The sequence below is a fragment of the Triturus cristatus genome, chromosome 6 (assembly GCF_964204655.1).
Source record: "Triturus cristatus chromosome 6, aTriCri1.1, whole genome shotgun sequence".
NCBI classification, from domain to species: domain Eukaryota; kingdom Metazoa; phylum Chordata; class Amphibia; order Caudata; family Salamandridae; genus Triturus; species Triturus cristatus.
This window is the reverse complement of record NC_140589.1, coordinates 708950865-708976247: the sequence shown is the minus strand read 5'-3', so window position 1 is coordinate 708976247 and position 25383 is coordinate 708950865. Positions and strand designations below refer to the sequence as shown.

Genomic DNA, 25383 nt, shown 5'->3' with positions numbered 1-25383 from the left:
CACGGCATATTCCATACGCATCAGACCCGGCCCCGTAACATAGACCCTGTGGAGTATTTTGAGCTGGACGAAGCGAAGGCGGGCCGGTATGGCCACCTCTTTCGGGGAGGCCACCGCAGACACCCAGTCCTCGTCATCCAGCTCCATTCCATCGGCGACCCATGCCTCACGAAGGCCAGTCAGCAGTCCCGAGCGATCGTTGATGAGCTTTTTATAAATCAATGAGATAGTGCCATCCGGTACATGCCCATCTAGCACTCTATCTTCCAGAGGGGAGCACTCCGGGATGGAGGCAACATCCGGGAATACGGAACACAGCACGTGACGAACCTGTACATATCGGAAGTACTCCCTGTCCTGCAACTGGAATTCCGTCTGCAGCACATCGAACGTTTTGAATCCCCCCCTCGTCCAGAGATCGCCCACCCTGCTGATGCCTATCATGTCCCACTTCTCAAAGCCTTTCGAGGTCCACAAGCAGCCCAGTCGCTCAGATGCATACAGTGGCGTCGCCCGGGTCAACCGATCCTTCCACCCCATCGCCAAGTTTGTCGCGTGCCACACCCGTACCGCGACCCGCGTAGGGCCCGTCAAACGTGCGTCGAGCGATCTAGAGTAAAGCGCACGATTATAGTCGCCACCCGGCAGTAACAGTTTGTCCATTTCAAAAGCCGGGTTAAGGGCGGGCCCATAAAGGCCGTGGTTTATCGCAGCCAGCTGGGAGGCCCAGTAATACCGTTTGATGTCTGGGAGGGCGACCCCCCCGTCATACCACGGGAGCGTCAGCTTCGCGAGGGCGATACGCGACCTCCCATCCCAAAACAGGTGGCGCTGCAGACCCTCCACCCCCCGAAAGTAGCGCGCCGAGACGACGTCCATCGTGTTTTGTAAAGCGTATAAGAAACGTGGCAACGACATCATCTTAAACAGTGCCGCACGGCCGAGCGGCGAGAGCGGCAAGCGCCTCCAACGCGCCACATCCTCCTTCAGGCGCTGGAGGGGGGGGAGTAAGTTCTGTTTATATCGGGCCGCGGCGTCCAGGGTAATAAAGATACCCAGGTACTTAAATCCCTGCGGAGCAACCTGGATAGGACAACCCCGCGGAAGGATAGGAGCCTCCCCCGAGAGGACGTACACACAGGATTTAGCCCAGTTGATGACTAAGCCGGAGTTGCGGCCAAATGAACGCAACACATCCACTAACACAATCAGTGATTTACGCGGGGAAGCAAGGTACAAAAGAATATCGTCCGCGTAAAGGGATACGCGATCCTCATACTCGGGGGTCCATCGGAGACCACGAATCGAAGGGTGCCACCGCAGCCACTCCGCCAGGGGCTCCAAGGCAAGCGCAAAGAGGAGCGGCGACAGCGGGCAGCCCTGCCGCGTACCCCTGCCCAGTTCAAACGGCGCCGATACTCTACCATTCACCGCCACCTGCGCCAGCGGTCCGGAATACAACAGTTTCACCCAGCCAATGAATCCCGGGCCAAACCCAAACTTAGCCAGCGTCGCCCAAATATATGGCCACTCAAGCGTGTCGAACGCCATAGTGGCGTCCAAGGACGCCAAAATGGCTGGCTCTCGTATGAACGGGACCCTCGCGAGCACCCCATGCAGACGCCGCAGGTTAAGCGCGGTGTTGCGATGAGGGATAAAGCCGGACTGGTCCTGGTGGATCAGATCGCACACCACGCCAACCAGCCGATTAGCCAGCACCTTGGCGAGAATTTTCGGCTCCATGGGCCTGTAAGACGTGACCCGATCCCGCGGCCTCCCCTCCTTATGAATAACCACAATAGTGGCAAGACGCTGGTCCAGCGGGAGGGTGTTAAATGGTAGCGGCAGTTTCAGTCGATAACCTTTCAAGTATTGCCCGGCGGTAATCGCCTCTCATACCACTCGATAATTTACCAATGAAAGAGGCAGGCGCCGGAGACTGGAAGGCAGGAAACAAAGTTTTATTCCGTCGGAGCAGAACACATCAGATCAGACAGCAAGGTATCGTCACGAGGTGCTCTAACTGCATCTCTGAGACCTGGTCTCTTATACACAGGTTTATTGCTTTATTACACATAGTACATTCTTGAGATTCCCTTGATGCATGAGAGAACATCCCCTGAAGCCCCGGCTCAGATCCGTTCCCACACATAGCTACAGTAGAAGTTCCCACCCCACCCACAGTAGGAGATGGCTATCGCGCAGCAGGGTATTCCGCCAATTCCCGGGGGTGTGTGCAACCGGCCGGGTCTCAGGGGGTAGGGGCTTTGATCCACTGTAATCCCTTTGTTGTGGGGTGTTTCCCTTACAGTAGGGGCAATAAACTGTATCCGCAGGGCTAGGTGATGGCCTGGGACCAGTTCGGACAATGGGGCGCAGAGGAAGGGGGTTATCAAAAGAGAGGCATGACCATGTATGGGATGTCGGTCGGATGTGGTTCCGTAGCAGGGTCGTGCAGAAGGAGAGGGTTTATGGCCCGTGTATGAGAGAGCGGGGGCGGCCGGCGCGCGGGGGGATGTTCGCAGCGCCAGGGGAAAGCGCTGGCGATCGAGAATGAGCGGGGAGAGAGTGGGGTGCCAAAAATGGCGGCCGTGCATTCGCTGTGCGTGGCGCTGGGGAGAGGCAAGATGGCGCAGATAATGTTCAGTTTGCAAGCTAAATTTCCACAAGGGAACCCAACGACCGGGCCGCGAGGAACATAGCACGGAGATGCGGAGCCAGCGTATCCGGCCGTAATTTGTACAATTCGATGGGAAGGCCATTAGGACCCATGGCCTTGCCAGAGGCGACCGAACGTATGGCGAGGGCAATCTCCTCAGATGTCGGGGCCGCGTCCAACAACAATTTATCCTCCTCCGAAAGGGAAGGCAGCGCAATGTCTTTAAGCAGGTCATGGGAATCCTCTTCCGAGCGGGAAGATACCGGGGAATACACCCCACGGAAATACTCAGCGAAACAATCAACAATTTCCTCTGGCTCAGTGACACACACACCATCCAGTCTCTCAATCGACGGGACAACTCGACTCGCCCTCTCCTTTTTATCCAGCCACGCAATCAGTTTACCAGCCTTATCACCCAAATCATACAGTCGCCCCTGTTGCTCTCTACTCAGGCCCCTGGCTGCCTCCGTGACTAGGGCCCTGTAGTCCGCCTGTTTGAGTCGGAGAGCATGCAGTTTGTCGTCCGTTACCCCACACTCCAGATCACCCTCCAACTCAGTTATCTCAGATTCGATACGGGTCACCTCCTCCCGCTCGCGCCTCCGGGAATGGGAAATGAGGGATAGGGCCTCCCCCCGGAGTACCGTCTTAAACGCCTCCCACAAAGAAACCGCAGACGACACAGACCCCACATTGTCTTCAAAATATCGCTCAAGAGATTTAACCAAATCTGCGCGAATTGTGGGGTCGCGCAGGTACCAGGGATTAATCGGGACCACCCTCCCCTCCCCCCTCGGGACAATGTCGAAGTGCAACAGGAGCGGGGAGTGATCTGAAATACCCCGAGCCAGATGTCGTACCTCCCCAACCCTCCCTGCCTGTGCTGCTGGCATCAGAACATAATCAAGCCTCGAAAGACTGCCATGAGCCCCGGAATGAAAGGTGTATTGTATCTGCGTAGGGTGTTTCAGCCGCCAACAATCCACCAGCCCCAGGGTATCCAAGAGGCCAGATAACCAAGCTTGGGCACGGGGGAGATCCCTGGGAGGGTGACGATCCTCAGTTCCGGAAATTACAGCGTTCAAATCCCCCCCAACCACTAGAATCCCCTCCGGCAGGCCCAGAAGAAGGCGCCCCAAATCAGCAAAAGTAGTTGTCTGCAACCCTGACGGGACATAAACAGAAACCAAAACAATCACTTTACCCTCCAGTCTACCCACCAGAGCCGTATATCGTTCCCTATCATCATGGAGCACCTCATCAACCTCCAACGGGAGCGAGGTTTTAACCATAATGCCCACACCCCTCGAACCAGATGTGAAGCCCGAGAGGGCTACAAGGCGATTGCCCCGTCTGTTCATGGCACGAAAGGAGTTTCCAATGAGGTGTGTTACCTGCAGAAATACTATATCGGGTGAAATTCGTTTTAAGAACTGCAGGACCACCCCCCGTTTTATCCTGTCCCCCAGTCCATTAACATTCCAGGACAAAAGGCTCAGTCCCCTACCCCCCATCATAGCCAAAACCGATCAATCTCCCCCAAGAGAGCACTTTAGAGATAGCACAACAATACTTCTGCCTTGTGGTGCAAATAAACAATACCCAACCCCAACCCAACATCCCAAACAAAACTCCCCCCTCCCTGCACCCCTGCATGAGCCCAAACAGCCCCCCCAACTTGCAGTGTGCCTGTCGCCCCTGTGTAAACTAAACTACAAAGACCCCCTAGAGGAGGAAAGAGAACCCCCTCGAGACACAGCACCACCTTCAATGGAGGGGAAACAAGACACAACAGTCAAGAGACCCTAAGCTTGGCCGAAAAGTGGCATCATCAGGAATGAGCCCCAGTGTCAATACCTCATACCCGGTCCGGTGGGCACTCTCCTCCCGCCGCCCCCATCCCATCCCGATCATGTCCCCCAGACAAAGTGTCCAACCAGTCCCCGGCCGTCTCAGGACGGTCAAAAAAGTGAGTGCGACCATCAGCCTCCACACGCAGCCTGGCCGGGAAAAGCATGGCGTATTTTAAGTTCATGTCTCGAAGCCGCCGCTTGACGCCCATGAAACTCAATCTCTGCTTCTGGACCGCCTGCGTGAAATCAGGATAAAAGTTCACCTCCATGTTCTCCAGCTTAAGCGGCCCTTGCAGTCTGGAAGCTTGCAAAATCGCATCCCTGTCCCGAAAGTTGAAGATACGGGCAATAAGAGGCCGCGGAGGAGCTGCGACCTTCGGTCTGCCGCCAGGAATTCTATGGGCCCTCTCCACCGCAAAGAATTTACTCAGTCCTCGAGGCTGGAGATGGGTAGAAATCAGGTCCTCCACAAAGAGATCCGCCGCCGAATCCTCCCGTCCCTCGGGCACTCCGATAATGCGAATGTTGTTCCTCCGGGCCCTGCTCTCGGAGTCCTCCAGGCGCCGATCCATGAGCGCACTTGCCTGCCGGAGCCGGCGCACCTCCGTCTGAAGGGCCGCTACCTCAGTCGTGAGGCCCGACGCGGTATGGGCCAAGGAGTCAACCCGGTCATTTGTCTTAGATAGATCTGCTCTAACAAGGTTGACATCGATGAGGACCGCATCGAGTTTGTGCGCCAAGGTGTCGAATTGTTGGCCCACTGAGGTCTTCATCTCAGCAATGGCGCCCATGACGTCCTGCAAGGTCAGATCCGTAGGCAAATCCGGGGCATCCGGGGGACACTCGGAAGACTTATGCGATCCGCCTGGAGACCCCTTCGGGAGGGTGTAGCGATCCATAATGTTGACTTGAAGTGCGGTGCCACGCCGGGTCGATTTGGCCTTCAGCCGATCTCCATCCTGCTTCGTGGCCATCGTCGTGTATCTCGAATCCTCACTAGTCACGCAGTGGAGAGCAAGCAATCAAGGCCGAGAGCCCCGGGGGGTCACCTCAGGAAGGCGGAGCTGGTCCCCGCAGGCAGGCAGGCAGGGTCCCCCAGCGAGGCCACCACCACACAAAGAAGCGCCGTAGTCCCACTCGCGATGACGGCAAGGGGACTCAAAAGCGAAAGTGAAAGTGTGGGGTACGCGACTCGCCAGGCTCGGCCTGCCGTTGTTATTCACTTCGCCACTGGGTCACCCCCCAACTCGAGTCCGGGGTCAGGAGAGAAGCAGGCCGCAAACTTCAGTCGATGCTCACCCCGGCACCCGGGGTCCGATTCAAAAATGGAAAACGGGTACCACCTCGGCTCAGGTTCACCGACACAGTCCCCTCAACCGATTCAGGATGAAGACAGGATAAATGTAGGAGGTTGCGGAGGTCCTCGGGAGCCTCGCACCTACGCGGCCATCTTGGTTGCGCGCTAGGCTCCTCCTCCCATGCTTGCGTTCTTAACTTCAATTCCCTTGGCTCCTCCTTCTCTCCCCTCCCAGTCTTCTTCCCAGCCCTACATGACCGCGTGTCAGGTACTGGATGGTGGTCTCTCTTGAATCCCTAGCGCCTTCCCTCCCGATGATCCTCTGGGACACACCACGTGCCAAAAACCTGCCTTGGTGATGCCTTTAATGATTCCCTGGCAGCAGCCGATATTGACTTTGCTAATGCCATCAGAGTTAAAAGCTTTTAAGCCCCATCAGCCTTGGCAAAGCCAGTAGCAGCATCCAGCCATGTCAAAAGTATTGAACCAATGAAAACATTATTTTCTGCACTTTCAAGGTGGCCGCCATGTTGTGTTACACAATTAGCCTGATTCACAAAGGATCTCCGAACTTGTGGCGGAGGACACACAGTAGTGGGAGAGTCTCCGCACTCAGGGCGGTATCTCCGCAATGAGAATACTCATATGTTGTGTCACTCAACACAATACTCATCTTGAAACTATGGTAAACCATGCTTTCAGTGGTTTCTTCTAACATAGCGGTTTCAGCATTGGCAAAGCTGATCATATTGCTCGGTAGACTTTGGCAAGTGAGACTGACTCGCTCTGCCAATGCTCATTAAAATTGGTTCAACATTAATTCCAAGAAGTGACTGTCACACCGTTTGTCCTTGTTGTGTTTGTGGCTTAGGCACGTCTTTCCCTAGAAAGGTCTTTACCTAGAAATGTCTTCCTAGGCAAACAAGAATGATTTCATTTGAAAACTGTTTTTCTAATTTTGCAAAACATACATTTATTTTTTTAATGTCTGAATGGTGTTATTCTTTAAGTCTCGGAAGATTGGAGTGCTGTGCTCATGACAGGTTTCATTTCATTTACATATCTCACACATCTCTGTCAGACATTAAAAGAAACCTTTTATTCCAGCTACTCTTCCGACACATTTTGGACATTCTCAATATTTGTTTAAAGTAGCACAGACAGGAACTGACCTGAAGTTTTTTTCAGTAAAAAACATAAATCAAGCTACGTGAGTAAATAGTATTATTTGTGATTGCTAGTGGTCACAGCAGACCCCAAGGCCTCCACAAGAGAGGCAGACAGTTAGTGGGTGACTGAGGTGTCCAGTGGATCTAATGCTCGCTCACTGATCTTGCTACCGCCAATGCTTATAATTGTTATTTTAAATACACTGACTTGGGTATACACGGCAAAGGCGAAAATCATCATATGAAAGGGGATAACTGAATAGATCTGGAAATATGCATGAGGGTTGTCAGATGTTATGTAAAAAAACGAGAAATAAAGTAGAACTCGTAAAGAAGTGCAAGATATTGTAATAATGAAAGTGTAAATAGGTGCTTTCAGCAGTGAGTTTAGGAATACTTACCTTATCAAGGCAAACTACTGCTGGCTGAAAAGCCATTGGTACTTCAGGACACTGATATTCAATACTGCATGGGGCCGTTGATTATCATACCTGTCTGTGACTGTTGGCATTCATTACCAGCTCAGGCCATTTTGGCTCATGACTGCATGGGACCATAGATATGCATTGATCCCTGTGGCCTGCACATGTGCCTGGATATTTGTTTTGTGTGTGTGATGTGTACATTAATAATCAATTATCAAATCTTTTGGCTGTGCCAATGCTTCTCTAACATACTTCTTTGTTACGACCCCTGAAAACCAACTCAAACACATTTCAATACTCCATATTGCTGTCATATTTTAAATAAATCGGCGATGGCATGTCGCCAAAAAAATAGGAGTTATCCTTTGTGTAATTGTCCCTTTGTATAGATAGCACTGTAAAAAGACAAAATAACTGACAATGATAAGGTGATATATAAACACAGATGTATCCCAGGAGGAGTGGGGTACTCTTGGGTTGGTGGACCTTACTTTCGACCCTCTAACACCGTCCCTAGTCAGTAACTACCTGGAATTGCCTATCGGATAATATAGCTTAACAATGTCCTGCCTGTGTGACTATATCTGTAGTTCCAGCAATACACGCCCTAGAGGCTTCTGGTATTTAAAATTAAGGTTTGAATTTGATTTGCCCAAAAAAATGGAAACTCGTGCTGCTCATACTATCGGGGATAAGAGTACATAACGTGATATACACTGCTTCCAGTGAAGCACAATGAAAGAAGCATTAAATAAAGTAACCTGTGTTGATGTTTTTCTAAAATACAAAATGTTCAAGCATTTATGATTATATGTCTGAGTATTCTGACAATTTTCTTTTTCTTACTATAAATAGGCCATTCTCTTCCGGAATGTACACATTGTCATCGTAAATTTATGGACAGAGCGCAACTTAGAAAACATTTAAGATCTCATACAGGTAACATTTTCATATGCCCAGAAGAGGTCATTAAAACATTTATCTATGTAGAATATATATTTTGATGCCACTTGTCAATGGGTTGCTAGGCTTAGAAATACGAACCTATTATGAAAAAAAGAATGTGATTGAAGGAATATTGCAATTCAATGTTTGTTGTAGTTAACAAGGCGCAGAAAGATGTCCACTTTGCAGCCTGTAAGTACATTTATAAACTTTGTTTTTTCATTGTTTTTTCCTTGTGGCTTATATTTATATTTTGCTTTTTTAGGATATATGTTGGGGTTCAAAAGCTGTTTTGAATAACTGTAAAGCCATTCAAAATACTTCATGAACAATGAATATGTGTAAAATCATAATGAAACCTGTAGAGAACCAGTGTTAATAAGATACATATTTAATCTAAATAAACGTTGCTGCTTACTGCCCAGTATGATATGACTCTAGATGGAAAAACTAAATGCTAGATCAGCAGACTGGATTCTAAAAGACAGATGCACATAATTGAACAAATATTTAATTTCTTTGTGGGGAAAATATGCATGACTCAAAGGTGTTTGACCCTGTCATAAACATATCACACCCTTCCCAAACCTGATCCCTTTGTTCAAGGCCTCTTTGATGAATGAGTTTTCCCTAGCATGAAGATGTCATTTGCAAACCACAGGCCTCCAAAATAATGGAGAAGACTAGTCCCTTCCAGGCCCTGTGACCAAGCCTCCAAACACAGTCAACCCGTGGGCCCCGCCCCAGGCTGCTTTTAGCCCCAGAGACCCCCAACATCCAAAGCCTGGCAAACTTGTGGGGGAGGGGGGCATGTGTCCCTCTCCCTTGGTTGTTTTTGGCCCCGGGGACCACACCCCTGGGGGCCACCATCATATTTATGGTGGAGGGGCATACAGCCCCCTCCCTGAGCCAGTTTCGGCCCGAGGACCCCATTGCCCATGGGCCGGACAAATATAATAAAGGGGATGGAGGCATGCAGCCCCCTCCATGGGCCGATTTCTGCCCGGGCCCAGCTAATGACTAAAGGGGGATGGGGTGCAGCCCCCTCCCTACGCAGATATTGCCCCCGGAGACCCCATACCCCGGGGCCTGGCCATTAACTAAAGGGGGCCGCGCCGGTCAATGATTAAAGGGGGAGGGAGCTACTCAGCCTTCCTCCCTTGGCTGATTTCGACCCCATTCCCCAAGTCCCAGACAAATTTAATAAGGGGGAGGGAGGCACGAAATGTCTGGTAAAAAGTTTTCATAGACGCAGGCTTTACATAAACACAAGTGCATGCTAGAGTGCATTGCATTCACAGTTGCATGCATAAATGAGTCCTTTTTTTTTTTTTCTCAAATATTACGGTTTGCATTTACTTTTAGGCACATATTCTTAAAACTTGAATTGTTAGGGTTCTCTGTCACTCATTATGGTTTGTTTTTGCATTATTATTTTTTGCTTTTCACTTTTTGAGGAACTGTAAAATGGTGAAAGCATGTTCGTCATCGGGGGCAGTGTATTTTCATGTCCATGGAGTTAGTGACTAATCGATATGGTATTACCACGTAAAGGTTTTTAGCATGTATTTAAATTGGAGTTTCATGAAGAAATGGCGGCTCTGTGAATTTTCGCGACTCTCCTGTGGTCATTAGCCATGAGTCCGTGGTTAGTCAAGTTCCATATTAAAATATTGTGTTTATAGGAGCACATAGGCACTTTGGGCAGCACCTTTTTGATGCTATTTGAGTAAACTTCACATGCAATGCAGGGTTCTCACAATCTTGTACAACCATTATATTTTGTTGTAGTGACCCCTGAGGAAGGGTCTCATGGCCCGAAATGCATTGTGTCTTGTGGAATTGTTGAAAGTTTCAAATTGATCACATTGGCATATATGGCCATCTTCTGTAGGGATGAGATATCATTTCATTGTTGATGAAGAAGGATAATACACATTGTGATGATGAATAAAAGAAGATTTCTTAGCAATCAATATGTTGAAATTTGATTTAGTATTTGTTATTTAAAAACTAGAACCTACGGATCGCAAAGCTGTGCATCTTGGGACTGGGGAGTGTTTTTATTTGCGGGACAGATTTAATTAGGGCAAGCTAATTTTAGGTCCTGCTTGCCCTTTCTGGTGAGTAGGAAGACAAGCTGACTTTTGACTTCTGTCTCTAAAAGCAGTGCAAATATGACAAGTTAACAAAATTTAAAGGCATCTTTATTGCTCACAAAGTGAATGAGCAATAAATCTGTGAACCATAGATGAAAGGGTAACCTATCCTGCACACAGAGTTAAATCTGCATACAACTGTTCTGGGAAAACCAAGTTCCTCCAGATAATGAACCCCAGTTACATAACTAATGCCCCACTACGGACAGTCTTTACCTGTATCAAACCCCTGACAGTCACTGAACTTACATTGAGAAATGAAGTGGATATGAGTAGAAAAGTGAGTACTGTTAACTCTGTTTACTTTGTACCACACTGTTTGCAGACAGTGAAACTCTAACGAGAAATACATCACAGCGTAGTAACAAGCATTGGCATAGCCAATAGGTCTCGCCTTTGGGACCTTAAAAGTGTTTAGTCTAAGCAATTGCCTTTAACAAGACACTTTCAACTGAGTTTGTAGCACAACAATGATAAAGAAACATAAAAAATGTTTTTGCAGAACTGACCCCTTGATCTAGCTCCGGTCTGCAAGGAAACTATTAACAGGGGACTTTAGACCTCCGAAGCCAATAGTGAAGAAATACGGCAGCAGGCAGCGTAACTGCAAAGAAAACTGTATGGGTGAGTGTCCACTGACCCTACAGAGTTGGGGGGAGGGCCTTTGGTTGAGCCAGTGAGTATCCGATTGCATGCCTGGGTGGCTGCTGGAGGAGCGCCGGAGGAACTACTGCTGCTGCTATATGTGTAGGAGCAGTGGGCAACAGTAGTGTCTCAGGACAGGGCCGCAAGCATGGTGCTGGGAAGCCGAGGGTCACATGAGAGAGACAACATGGACAACGTGAGGGGGGTGGGACCAGAAACCATATAACAGTTACTGGAAGGAACGCACCATTTATTGTGTAATCATGAAACTGCTTTCTCACAGTTATCCTGTGCAATTTCAGCACTGCAGGAAATAACAGGATTTGTATTATCAACAGCTACTTTATAATTGAACACGCAATGTATATACACTCACGCACTTTATGCAATTTTTGCACATTTTTAAATTGCTTCTATACAAATAATCATTCTAATGCCCACAATTCAAACATCCGTAAGTAGGTGCTGCGTCAGTTATAATTTCTAAACCCGATTATCACACAAATGGGCGCTAGATGTAAAAAACATATTGAGAGACTCTCCCAGCAATATATAACACGCTGCGGAGGAGGGACTCATTGGAATTATGTTAGATGCTATAAATATATGTGTAATTTTAAAATAAACTGCCAACGCGGGAATGCCTACCATCTTTCCATTGGTTCATTTCCGTCCTCCGACCTCTTTGCGGGCGCCAGTTAGATTGGTGTTTCAAGAACTCACTGAGAGCTTTATTGAAATTACTGACATCGCCTGCATCATACACTGCCTTACCCCGTGCTTAGAAAGGAGACAATGAAAATGCAATTCTCAGGACGCAGTTGTCTAAAAGCAGCTCAAGTAGTCACACGTGACACGGCCACTCAGCACTTAGTCCTTCCTGTATTTTCTTCTCTCTTCGCAGCGTGACCTTGTCCCTCTGGGGAAACTGGAGCCGCACGAGAGAAATACGAGCAATGTTAACCCTGTGCTGCCCGCTGCAGTGAGTGCGAGAGGTAGGGCTAGGGTAGACGGCGCCTGGCAGAAGGCACACAGGTGGGGGGAGAGGGGCGAAGCATTGAGAGTTGGCAAAGAGGGGTAAGGGGCCTGTGCAGAATTGCAGTCATGCTGCAAACATATTAAGACCCAGGCAGCCATCTCTCGCATACCAAAACTGCGCGCGTGCAGTGACAGCTCTGCTGCAAAACAAAACAAGCACGGCGAATGAGCTAATTAAAAACAGATGGCGGCTGGGGTGAGAGGAAGGAACAAGCGCGGCGAACGCGCTAATGAAAAACAGATGGCGCCCATGCTCGTAACCGCAAGCGGTAGGCCGTGGGCAGGGCAGATACATTTCATGGGGAAGATGGGACATGCACCCGCCTTTGCCCAATTGCGTGCTGTCTTTTTTAGAAAGACACACGCAAAGCCCAATAGGAAAAATACTTTAAAAAAAAGTCCAGAGCGATTCCAAGAAGTCCTTTTCCTAGCGCATGCGCGCTGCGCTAGGCTCGACCTTAAAAGGATCTACTGAGAACAGTGTTCACTTAAAATAACCAAGGTCTGAAGGTGCTAAAGATCATACTGCCTGCAGCCTTCATACTATGGTGAAAACCTTACAGTTAGCTCAGCCTTTGAAGCAAAACAAGCACATGTACTTAGGTTAGTATGTTATGTAGAAATTGTCATCCCAAGATGATTCCCTCTAATAACTTAAGGCTGCTTACAATACTTAGTATCTACTACGTAGAATCTTTGCCCAGTTGGAAACATTGTTTGCAGAGCTAAAAACGTGTGTGAACATACTGGACACAAGTGGTCAACTGTCACCTGCACACAGAGTTATTCTTCAAAATATAGAGTTATAACGTGTTCGTTAGCAGCATATGCATCTTGTAAACACTTACACCATTTAGCTGGACACAGGCTGTACAAAATTGGGTAGAAAAGTAATTAGGTAGCTACCCAGCACTATGTAAACTATTAAATAAATTAGCACACTCATTGGATGATGTCATCAATAATGTCTTTTGAGATGTTATCAGTGATGGCATAAATGATGTCTTAGAACATTTCATGGGTAATGTAATATGTGAGGTCCTAAGCAGTGTATGGTAGGTGTGCAAGTTATTGTTAGCGCTGGTAACTATATCTGGTTAATTTTTGTGTTTTCACTGACCTATTCACCTAATTATATCGTTACTTTAACCTTTGTTTTTATTTTTCAATTAATTTCTAATGTTATTAAAAAAAAAAATCTTTTTATTACACCTATCCATAACTTTTCTTTAACCTTTGGTTTTTTCAGTGAATTTCTAGGATTTTTTTTTTTAACATAAAGTAAAATGTTACTATGTAAAGCCAACTCCCTGATGCACACAGCCGAAGAGATGGCCACAGGGCCTGGCCTGTGGCCAGGCACTTCGGCAAGCCCCCCACAGGACCTTATGTTTTTTAAAGTGAAGGAGGTTCCCCAGGGCCTTTTAAAGGCTCGCAAAGTGTGGGGGGGGGGGGGTGCAGCCCCCTCTCCTTTATTAAAGAAATCGCCCTCAGAGATGGGGTCCCTGGGGCCTCTGGGGGATTGGAGTGGGGAGGTGTGCTGCCCCATCCCCATGCTTCCCTGGCCACCATTCTTTTATCTGATTATCTTGGGAGTCCTGCGGGATGACAGCAAAATTGGCAGTTATTTTATTCCGGCCTTAAAAGGGGAGCCTCCCTCCCACTATGGGGACGGGGGGACGCAATTTCAAGAGATGGCACTAAGTCCCCGAGTTCTGTAATGGCTTCCAGCACCATTTTCTCATGTTTCTGGCAGACAATCAGAGTGCATTCTCCCGCGGGTATCTGACTCCCTCTGGAGCGGGATGGCCCAAGGGAAACAAAGAACTCTGGCCAATCAGAATGCTCCATTTTTTAAATTAGCGCTCCCGACAGTCTTGAGCCTATCGCGGACCCAACAATCCATATATACAATTATGTCTGACCCTTAATTTTTCCAAAACTACTGAACAAATTTACAGCAAATCACGGAAAGCACAATCCGCGGACCAAGATCTTGCTTCCTGCCGAATCTGGTGTAATTATGTTCAGCTGTTTTTGCTGTAGCTGTTTTTAAAGAAGTCTATGGAAAATGCATGGGGATTTTGCATTCTGGGCCCCCCTTTTTTTGTCGGCCCCCGCTTGACAGATCACCCCGTAACTTTCTGAGCACAAACTAGTCAAACAGTAGCACCATTTTAAAGTTTTGTGGAGATTTGTCAAACTGGGCCAAGGTTATTAACAACACAAAAAAACGTATTTCTTATGAAAAAAATAGGAAACAGTTTTTGACTTGCCTATAAGTTTGGCGTCATTTGACCAATCTTCATGACATTTTCCCAAAAAAGTGTCAAGGTAGGTTCTGTGTGTCATGGAAAGTTTGGGCGGGATCTGTGCAGTAGGGACCAAGAAATAGGGACCCAAAATAAGGGTGCATTTGTAATGTTAATTCCCCATATGAACGCGTTGTCGATCATACAGCCAGAACTGCTTAATGAAATTACTCCATATTTGGCAGAAAGGTAGCTGTTGTTACGCAGATTGTGCTTTTTGGTGCAAATCCGTTCAGCATTGTTTGAGAAATTTAAGAAGAAAAAGATAGATATATTTGGTCGCGAAGCCTTCGCATAAAAAAAAGATGAGCTCTGCAGGGAAATGTACTGCTCTGATTGGCTGCCAACACTTCAACCATTGCAGTTTGCTATGGCATGGCGGGAGCACTGCTCCCTCAAAGCCATAGCAAACTCGGCTCCACTTTCAGCAATGGAGAGCAGAAAATATGCTCTTGGTTGCTGAAAGCAGAGCATGTCTGTTTCCTTCCTGTTGTTAAGCCTGCAGAAAAACAGACAAATTACTCCTACCTGGAGAGAGCGCATAAATACCTCCTCCATGCAGGCAGGAGCAATGCCAACTCCCCCTATGGCCCCCCAACGAGGTGCCTGGTGGGCACGAGGGCACCCACCTATATGAAACATAGGCCCCATGGATGGGGTCCCCGGAAGCAGAATAAGCTCGGTCCCCTTAAAAAATACAGCCCTGAGGGATGGGGTCCCCAGGGCCTTTTTTCAGGCTCAGGTAGAAGGGCAGAGTAGCCCCTCACCCCTTAATTAAGAAATTGGACTCCGGGGACGGAGTCCCCTGAGGCCGAACACGGCTTGGTGATGGGGCCACGCAGCTCGCAAAACCTTTGGAAAAAAATACAGCCCACGGGGATGGGGTCCCAATGAGGCTTGGAGGACTTTTTGCAACACTCTCCCCTGGGGGGGGGAGGAGGGGGTTGGAGGTCCAGGGGATGGGGGATTTGTGGCCCTCCTCCCCTTAAAAAAAGAAAAAAAGATACAACCCTGGGGAATGGTGTCCCCAGGGCCTGGTGAGGCTCATGAAGGTGGGGGGGGGGGGGGGGCTTTCCCTGTTTAATTGTATTTGGCACCAGGGGATGGGGTACCTGGGCCCAAAGGCCAATGTTCCCCCATGTGGAAAAGGCTCTACTCCCTTTCATGGACGGCCAAAGGCCGTGCGTGGACAGGGTTGGCTGACTGCGGGGTTGGTTATAGGCCCTGTTGCTAACCCTCTCTGCACACATCTGAAGGCCATACGCAGCGTGGGGTTCACAGTCACATATACCTGTTCTCTGTCCAGGTACTGATGAAAATTACCTATCTGCACTAAATGTCAGCATAGTTTATTGGACTAGATTTGCTCCAAGAAACTACACAGTGAAAAAGACAAAGTCCATGAGCTCCAACGAAATCACATAATCAATTTACTAGTGACCAGTAACTCCAGTGAAAGATTGCCTGCATCTGCTGGTGAAAGTTAGCTTAAAAAGTGGTTTATGTGGGTAGGTGATGTTCCCGGAAGTGGGGGAAAATATGGAATGGTTGGAACTCTTATAGGGGCCTGGTTCAATGGGACCTGGAGTTTAGCGGAAGGAGCTGCGACAAATCGACACAGAATTACAAGGTGAACACACAACGAGAAGGGAGACTGTGGTGGGATCAGGGGTTTTGGACTTATTCTTGAAGGTATTCTGAGATGTAAGACAGTGCACATATTTGCTGTTGTTCAATTGCGTATGAAACTTTCAATAAGAAGATATATAAAAAAGATTGCCTGCATCTGCCAAGTAGCCATGTATTTTCGTGCATTATTCATAGTTTCAAAATATAAATAATTTTTTGAGTTGTACCTCCTTAATATCAATAATAAACAAAATAAAGTTATCCAAGGCATATTTTGAATGGTAACATTGCATGTATTGTGAATCAAAAACTGTAAACATTTTTGTTTTTTCTAGGAGAGAAGCCATTTACATGTGAAGTATGTGGAAAATCCTTTACAGCAAAAAGTTCTCTTCAGACTCATATTAGAATACACAGGTACAGCACAATACATTTTGATCTATTACTTATATTTAGTTATTGACATTATTATCTGCCTCTAGAACTTGCTGTATTCAGTAATTTTGAGAGCTTCAAGTCACTTACCCAGTACGCCTCACCTTTTCTAAATCACAATGGAATCACAGCCAAGTTTATAACCATACTTTGTCTGTCAGTATAGGTCGCAGAAAACAAAACACACTTCTGATCATCAAAATTTACAGAACAACATGGTCCTTTTTAGGTCGAGCCTAGAGTCAGTGTGCATGCGCTGATCTGCGAGACTTGCTGTACTGGAGTATGGAATAGAAGCCCCGCCTACTCTCTGCCTATATTTGTCATTGGCTTATGTCCTTTGTAAATTCTACCTTCTCATTCATAAATAGGCTTGTTAGTCCCTCCTTAGTACCGCCTTGTCTTCATTTGTAACCTCCCATGGCGACTGGCCTTTTAACTTCTGTTGTTACATGGTACGTGTGATTTAGTCTTGTAAGCACTATTTCCTTTATTGAGTTTCCCTTACTACAGGGTCGAAGTGCTTTGCTTACATTCAGTGTGCCATGCACGCTCTCTCTTTTCAAGTAGCCCGGACAATGGCGGCTACTTCTTTCCAATGCCATAGGTGTCGCATTCAAATGCGAGACCTATTGTATTGCAAAAATATATATATTTTTTACCTGCACTAGATCGATTGTGCCCCATAGCGAGGTTGTTGTTGCCCTTTGTGGATGTTACTCGGTCTTGCCTGGTAGCACAAGACAGTTTGTTGATGTTTGTAGAAGGACACACTTTCTCCAGGGAGACCCGGGCTCCCGCACTGTACTTGACACTTCCCATTTGTTGACTGTCCCTTTATTTTCATTGAACTGTATCTATGGGTCATGGACTCGTTTCCCAGATCCTAACGTGCTTTCCCCATAGCATAGGTGGAGGTAGAGGTTTTTCCACTGGTGAAGTGTGGGTGAGGGCAGCAGTCATTGCACGTGTATGTGTTTATAATGGCTTTTGGGTGCACCTAAGAGAGTAACACTTGTGCATGTTTTCAGCAGCTGTGCAGCTCATGTACTCTGTATTTTATGAGAGCAGACAGGATAGTTTCCATATAGTATTTACTATCCCTTTGTTAGGATGATGCACACTTCTGGCCGTATCAGCCAGTGGCCTTTAGCAAATGTACTGTACTTGTTTACTTAAATAAATCCTGAGCCTCACACAATTACACAACTTGGTGCACTTCATTTATGATGCTTTGCCTTACTTAAACTTCTGTGCCAAATAAAAAAGAGAGAGAGAGAGAGAGAGAGAGATGGAGAGAGAGATAGAGAGAGAGAGAGAGAATATGAATGTATGTATGTATAGAAACCTCCCCTGCTTCTGTCTCCTCTGTTGAGAAAAACGATAGTGGACCCAGGTTTAGTGCATATATGTTTATTCCGCGCTCATTCCAAATCCGTCATAACGCGTTTCGACCGTGATCACATGACCACGCTGAAAGGGTATATCGCACTATTTAAAGTGACAGTGCTCAATAGCCTGATAATGGACATAAAGAGCATACTAAATTGTTGTGTTAAATACTTGCACAAATGCATTTGTTAAAAAAATCATAGATACATTTCTAAAAACATCATAATATGCACCAATAAAATTTCATATCACAAATTGACATATGGCACAAATCAATGTTTCATCAAGCAACCAGTTGGTATTTTGCTTAAATTCTTTATATATATATATATATATATATATATATATATATATCAACAAACTCCTCGTAAGTTTCCTCGATTCTTTGAGCACAAAGGAGCGTAGACCACATCAAATTGGCGGTAGAATGCGTTTATTTTTCCTCTTTACAGCGATGTAGCAGCCATTACGCGTTTCAGCCCCGGAGGGCCTTGATCACATGACACGCTGGTCATTAGTCACATGATTTTTAAACCATTTTTTTCCCATTGCTTTTTTTGTAATTTAAAGTGCAAGTGTGCTTAAAAGTGACAGTGCTTTATACCACATTAATAAAATGACAACAAAGCATTAGCTTACTGACATTATCCCAAATATTAAACGCACTCACAAAATGCTATCCATGGTGTAAATATCTTTTCAGGGGCAAGAGATGTTAGTTCTGTGCAAAATTCGCAATACAGTACAGACAGGATAAATCCTAGTGCAAATTACATAGAGTCAAACTGTGCAAACATTGCAAATTAAAAACAAATTGCCCACAAATAGTTACTTTACTTGAAATCATAGCATAAATGCCATGTAAAGTAACTAGTTAAATACCCAAATTGATGCGGTATTGGGAATCAAAGATGGAGGGTAAAAATTGTAAAAAGATCGAAATTATACATACAGATTTTTAAAAGTACTAATTAAAAGAACTGTATTATAACGCATAAACAATTTTTTCTACGTGAGGTTGTTTTATGGGATTTGGTCTAAATTAATCATCCATCTAGTGGTTGTTCTTAGATGGACGTGAGCTTGTCAAAGCATTGCTGATCACCTAAATAAGAGTGTTCAAATAAAGTGTGTTAAGTGCAAAGCAGCTATTTATTAAGAATAAATAAATAGAATGCTAAAAGAGTAGTTAGTTTAAAAACATGTCATGATAAAATAATAACCTTAATGGTTTTATTATTCTAAGATCAAGGAGAACAGCTGTCAGGAAGGCCTGTTAATATGCTCAGTTATATATTTGGGTGAGCAATGATTTTGGTATTCAGATTAAAAACAGGCCATTGTTGGAACTATAAAAATGTATGGAGGTCTTCAGTCATGTTTAGACCTCCTGGATGTTTACAATCTAGTTCCAAAATATATCTGGTTTCGAGTTTGCGTAGTGATTTTTCCCTGTCGCCACCTCTTTTAGAGATAGGGATCGCATCAATAATAAAAAAAGTTAAAAACTTTGGATCTGATTGATGCTTCTCCTTAAAGTGGCGAGCCACTGGGTAAGATTGATCAGCATGTTTAATTGCCCGAATATGTTGCAAGATTCTCTTGTGTCCCTGAAGCTTTGTGCTGCCCACATATCTTAAACCGCATGGACACAGAAGAACATATACCACATGATCAGTTTTGCATGTGAGGGCTTTATCAATCTTGATTGCCTGCGTCTTAAAGGGTGTGGTGTAAGATGTAGTGTTGACACCGTTTTGGCATGCCTTGCAGGTTTTGCATTTGGTGAAGCCCAGTCTGCTGGAGAGCCAATTGGATGCTGGTTTGTCAACTGGGTTGTTTTGAACCAAGATATCCTTCATTGAGGGTGCTTTGCTGTAAGTAATGGAAGGTTTCAAGGGCAACAAATGGCCTATTATTGGGTCATTTAGTAAAATAGGCCAGTTCTTTTTAATAATCTGGTAGATTTCTTTTTCCTGATTACTAAAGCCCAGGATAATTCTGAAATTCCCTCTTAGGGGAGTAGTTTTAAGAGATAGGGGACCTGTTTCAGTAGGCTGTGGTTTGGGTTGGAGCAATTGAGCCCTAGTTTGCTTCATGCTTTTCTGAATTGCTGTTTTGATACATTTTTGGGAGTACCCCCTCTCTATGAACCTGTCTTGACTTGCTTGTTGTGCTGCTGATAAATCAGTTGGACTACTGCAAATTCTACGCAACCTAATCATCTCACCATAAGGGATACTTTGGATTAGGTGTTGGGGGTGGGCACTGGACGCGTGTAGTAAGGAATTTCACGCTGTTGGTTTCCTATGTAATTTGGTTACCAGTAACCCATCATTGATATAAACTTCAACATCCAGAAAAATGACTTTGTCAGAGCTTATCTCAGCCGTGAATTCAAGATTAAGATCATTCTTATTCAAAGATTTGATGAATTCCTCAGCTTCAGTTTTTGTACCATCCCACACAACAAAGAGATCATCTATATTTCTCAGCCAGAGTTTTACATTGTTACGGAGAGTGGACTCATGTTGGCTCTTGAGGACCAGCTCCTCCCACCAGCCCATGTGTAAACAGGCATAGCTTGGGGAGAAGCTGGCCCCCATAGCCACTCCGCGAATTTGTTGAAACAAGGCACTCTGAAAGAGAAAAATATTGTTGTGCAAGCAATATTCAATCATTTGAACCAGCATCTTGTTGTGTTGTTCTTGTTCCTGGGGTCTTTTGTTGAGATAGAATTGCACAGCTCTTAACCCATCTTGATGATTGATACTGGTATATAATGATGTAATGTCCATCGTTATAAGTAGAAATTGTTTTTGCCAGACAAAGTCATTGATTTTTAGAAGAAAGTCACTGGTGTCTCTGAGGTAGGAGGGTAGACCTTGCACGAATTCTTGTAAAAAGTAGTCTATGTACTGGGATGTCTTTTCCATCAGGCTATTTCGCGCAGAAATTATGGGTCTTCCTGGAGGTCGAATTGGGTCTTTGTGTAGTTTGGGCAGAAAATAAATGACTGGTGTCGTGGGTGAATCATTTTTAAGGAATTTGTATTCATCCGCTGAAACGAGTCCTGCACTTTTCCATGAAAGGAGCTTTGTGTAGTACAAATTGTATGTTGTTTTCAGACTTAGATTGTCGCTGCGACCATAGCATTTGCGGTCCGAAAGTTGCCTCATGGCTTCCTCAATGTACTGTGTTTTCTCCCAAATGACCAAGTTCCCTCCTTTGTCAGCATTCTGAAAGATCAGATCTGAATTAGATTTGAGTTTTTTTATTAGTTGATGGTATTGGATATCAGATTTGTTCATTTTGTACTTGGATGTTTTCTGTATTTTGAAATTCAGCGTTTTAATGCCCACTGTAATCTGTTCATTAAAGATGTCAATTGCATCTCGCAAAGCTATTGGGGTAAAGGTAGATCTTGGTTTGAATGGAGTTATAGCCTTTGACTGATTTCCAGCCGTGTTAGCAGTGTCACTAGAGAAAGAGGTCATATTTGGTTGAGAGGTCGTTTGTGCCAAATCTTCCATAGCTCTCAGGATGGGCATGTCAGATCCTGTGAGATTGAAGGGAGGCGAGATTTGTTGATCCATTGTCATACTTTCTTCGTGTGGTGGTGTCTCAGATTTGTTGTTGATCAGATGAAATTTTTTAAGTTTCAATTTCCGTATTCCTTTAAAGAAATCTATTCTAGTAGAGGCATAGTTGAAATTATTTTTTGGACAGTATGAAAGCCCCAGAGAAAGAATCCTTTTTTCCGATTCATTGAGATGGATATTAGAAAGGTTAACAACCGTGTTGTTGTTCGCACTCAGTTCTTTTGCGGTTTGCGCTTCCATTTCCTTTGATTTTGTCTTTTCTGATTTCCATTGTCTTGCTTTTCGCCTCTCCCTTCTTTTGATGGTATTTGTCTTTCCTGCTGTGTCTGTTGATGGTTCCGTGGGCGAAGTGTTTGACGTCGTTCTACGCATAAAAAACCAACCTCTTGCTCAAGAGTATGTTTAACTGCAGTCTGTGCCAAGCTGATAGCTCTTGATTCCTGTTCTGTTTCGCTTTCAATAGCTGAGCTGAGATCTGAGGTGGAAGAGTATTCAAGTGTAGATCGACTGGTGCTTGCAATTACTTTTGGTTTCACTGTTTGTGCACCCGTGTCCTTGGGATTTCTAAGGGAATCGTACTTTCGCGCGAAGGTAAAGATGCGTCCGCATTCATAATCAACTTTGTCGCGGTGGAATTTAAAAGTTTTGCGTTCCCTTATTTTTTCTTCTTCCTTGCGTAGACGTTTCATCATTTCAGCTCGTAGTTTGGTTTCTTCATCTTTAAGGTTCATTGATTCGATTTCTGTATTAAGTTGATCAATCTGTTCCTGCGCCTTAAGACGGTCACTTTCAGCGTACTTGACAAGAATTGTAACTAGCTTCCTTGAGGATTCAAGGTTGGTCTCTGCCCACTCCTTCATCATCCTGGGGTCAGGGGTCTCATAGCTGGGGGCTATTAAAATTCTCAGTCCCCGTGGGACTCTTCCTACATCCAAATAGCTCTGGAGGGACTTGGCTTCCCACCATTTACTTTGTTCGCCTTTCATCAATTTTTCCAAACAACGCATTTTCTCCTTTAAACCAGTTCCTGAAATGTTTGTGTCAGTATTTTGATTGGTAGCGTGCGTTACGGGATTATGTGCATCGTTAAACATTTCAAGGGCAGCTGTCTCCCGATCACGGAGCATGTCGGCTGACATCTTGCTGTTCGAGGATTCAATAATGATAATTGGTTGGGACTTTAGAAGTGGCAGAGAGTTTGTACCCGGTTAGTTTAACACAAAGTATCTCCCTTATCACTTGTCCCCGCTAAACTTCTCACCCAGCACGTTCTGTTTGAACTGATCCTACCTTCACTCACGCGCATGCGTAACTCCGCGTCCTCCGACCCGGTAACGCCGCACTTCGAGCTCGGCTTCGGATCCTTCGAATAACGGCTGGGGGGCAAAACTGCAGAAAATCCTCCCGGATTATATCTTCAATGTCCGAAAACGGACGTTGTCTTCCTTGTCTGTATGTTCGCCCTCGATGAGAAGGGGTCTACGTCGATAATATATATATATATATATATATATATATCTACTGGCGGTCGCCAGTAGATAGTTATAGTTAGGACCGTGTTTCCATAGGAAATCCGCAACATTCTATTTTGAATAACTTTGGCGCCGATTGACGAATCCTCGCGAAATTCTCAAAATAGGTGGGGCGCTCCGCTCCTTCCCTGAAAGTCTCGGGGGGATTCATCAAGCGGGGGCTGAGAAAAAGGGGGGGTCCCAAAACGCGTTTTCCCCATGCATTTTTCCATAGGACCTTTAGTCCGAGCTACAGCCCGAACGGCTGAACAGAATTACTTGAAATTTGGCAGAGAGGTAGCCTTCAGGTCAGGGATGTGCCTTTTGAAGGTCTCGTGTAAATCTGTTCAGTATTTCCTGAGAAAATAGCATTTAAATCAATATATATATCTATAGGCGCGCTCCGAGCGCGTACCGTAAGCTTACCGTACGCGCACGCCGCCGTGCGCGAGCGCGATTCTGATTGGTTGTTAGATCTTAGTAAACATTCGAATCGGTCGAAACCAGGAAGTGTCGGCCGCCATTTTGTCTCTCGCAGTCTCAGGGGCTGAAAAACAAAGGTGGATAACGTGTAAAGGGGGCAGGCTGGACAGTTCCTGACCCCCTAGCCTTGGTCAGGGGGTCCCAGAAGGACCCCCAAGGGCAAAAATGTATTTTAAATTTTTTATGAAAAATCGCGGAGTGCGCGTAGCGTACGCGCACGGTAGAAACGGAAAAATTCCGCGAACTACGTACGTATCTGACGTCATCAGCAGAGGATTGCGGTCGCGTGAGTTATAGTTGCCGGCACTAACTATAACGGGGGAATTTCATTGGTTTTTCACGAGTGAAATGCCCAGCTAACTATAACATGTGTGAAACCTATGGTTTTTTAAGTGAACATATATATATTTAACTAAAAGCCCTCTTTTGAAATAATTTTCTTCTGGCTTAAATTAACTTTTGTGCTAAAGTTTTGAATATTACTTTGTATACTTTGAATATTGGTGTGTTCCATTCAGTAGTGTTTACAACCACCAGTCACTCTCCATATCCTTTCAAAAACATGATCCGAAAATGTGCCTGGTCATTCATGTGTAGTTTCAATTATATGTACTTTTGATGTTGATGCACATGCAATACACCTTCGATGCAGCCGATCGTCTGATGTCCAACACAACTATAGTCCTACAGTGTTGTTTGTGCTGTGTAAATGTTTTATTTAACTCTTCCACCACCACCCCATCACCCTTATAATTCAGGACCAGGAGTTGTTATGATTGCTTTAGCACACGCTGCTTTTTACAGGTTCTTTTTTTCTTTCTTTGTGGTAAACTAAAATGTATTATTGCATTGCCATTTTGTATCAATAAGGGTATGGCTTTCTGAATATTTCAGGATATTGTAGCGTATTAGGTGCTGAAACTATAAATGTTCATGATGGCAAGGGTTAAGCGGTTGTGAAACGAAGATTTAACAATTTTGTACACTCCATGGTGTTTTCCTTAGTTCCCTAATGTCTGCAGACAAGTTTTTTTTGGTGTGGTGGAAAAATCGCATGAATCTGAGGTGAAAGTTGTCACTCATTGCTGTAAACTTGCAATACGCATGTCCTCCACTTTCATCCCCACCCTACTCTGAGTTAGTTGACTTGGTTACATTTTGTCGTGCTTAGGGGCCTCCATCGGTTAGTGGTGAGAGGCCTCCATGGAAAAATTGCATGCGCTTCACAAATTGCTTACACCACCACGTGATAACTTTTAGGCGATACTGTCCCATACATATATGTGAAGAAACCCCCAAATACACATACCAAACAATTTGTTAAGGTGAAACACAATTTAATACTTCCAACAACTATACTAGCCTCTTTTACTGGTCTAATATTTGGTTTGGCCGCTATAGCCTTCGGTGTTCGCTGTACAACACATCCTAGGTTTGTGTTCTGCATGGATAGCACATTTTTCCTTCTGTCCTGGTAGGTCAATTTTATAAGTCACTTTTTGAATATAGCAAATGAAATAGAAAGACAGTCACGGACAGTAAATGCAACAACCATTTACAAGTCTAAAGACTTGGCTTTGTATAGAGCATGCGCACGGATGGATGGGCACAAATGCAGATGGTGCAAGGAATTTATAGGCAAATATGCGCACAAGCAAGCCAACACTCATTAAGCACCTGCTGTAATTAATCCACACATATACAGACGGTTTTTCTTGACCACCAGCATTCTGCATGCTGGGATTTTTAAGCTGACACAAAATGCTAAACTCAAAACTAAATACACAACAATCAGCCTCATGCATCAAGCCAAAATCCAGTCGGTA

General features: G+C 45.5%; 1 protein-coding gene across 1 annotated transcript in view; it reads left to right on the top strand.

Annotated features, from left to right (window-relative positions):
- Window positions 1-25383, top strand: part of ZBTB24 (zinc finger and BTB domain containing 24) — a 110274-nt gene that overhangs the window by 72413 nt on the left and 12478 nt on the right. The window contains exons 5-6 of the mRNA XM_085611190.1: window positions 8262-8345; window positions 16470-16551. Of these exons, the coding sequence (XP_085467316.1) occupies window positions 8262-8345; window positions 16470-16551 (166 nt within the window). The remainder of the gene's footprint in view (window positions 1-8261; window positions 8346-16469; window positions 16552-25383) is intronic.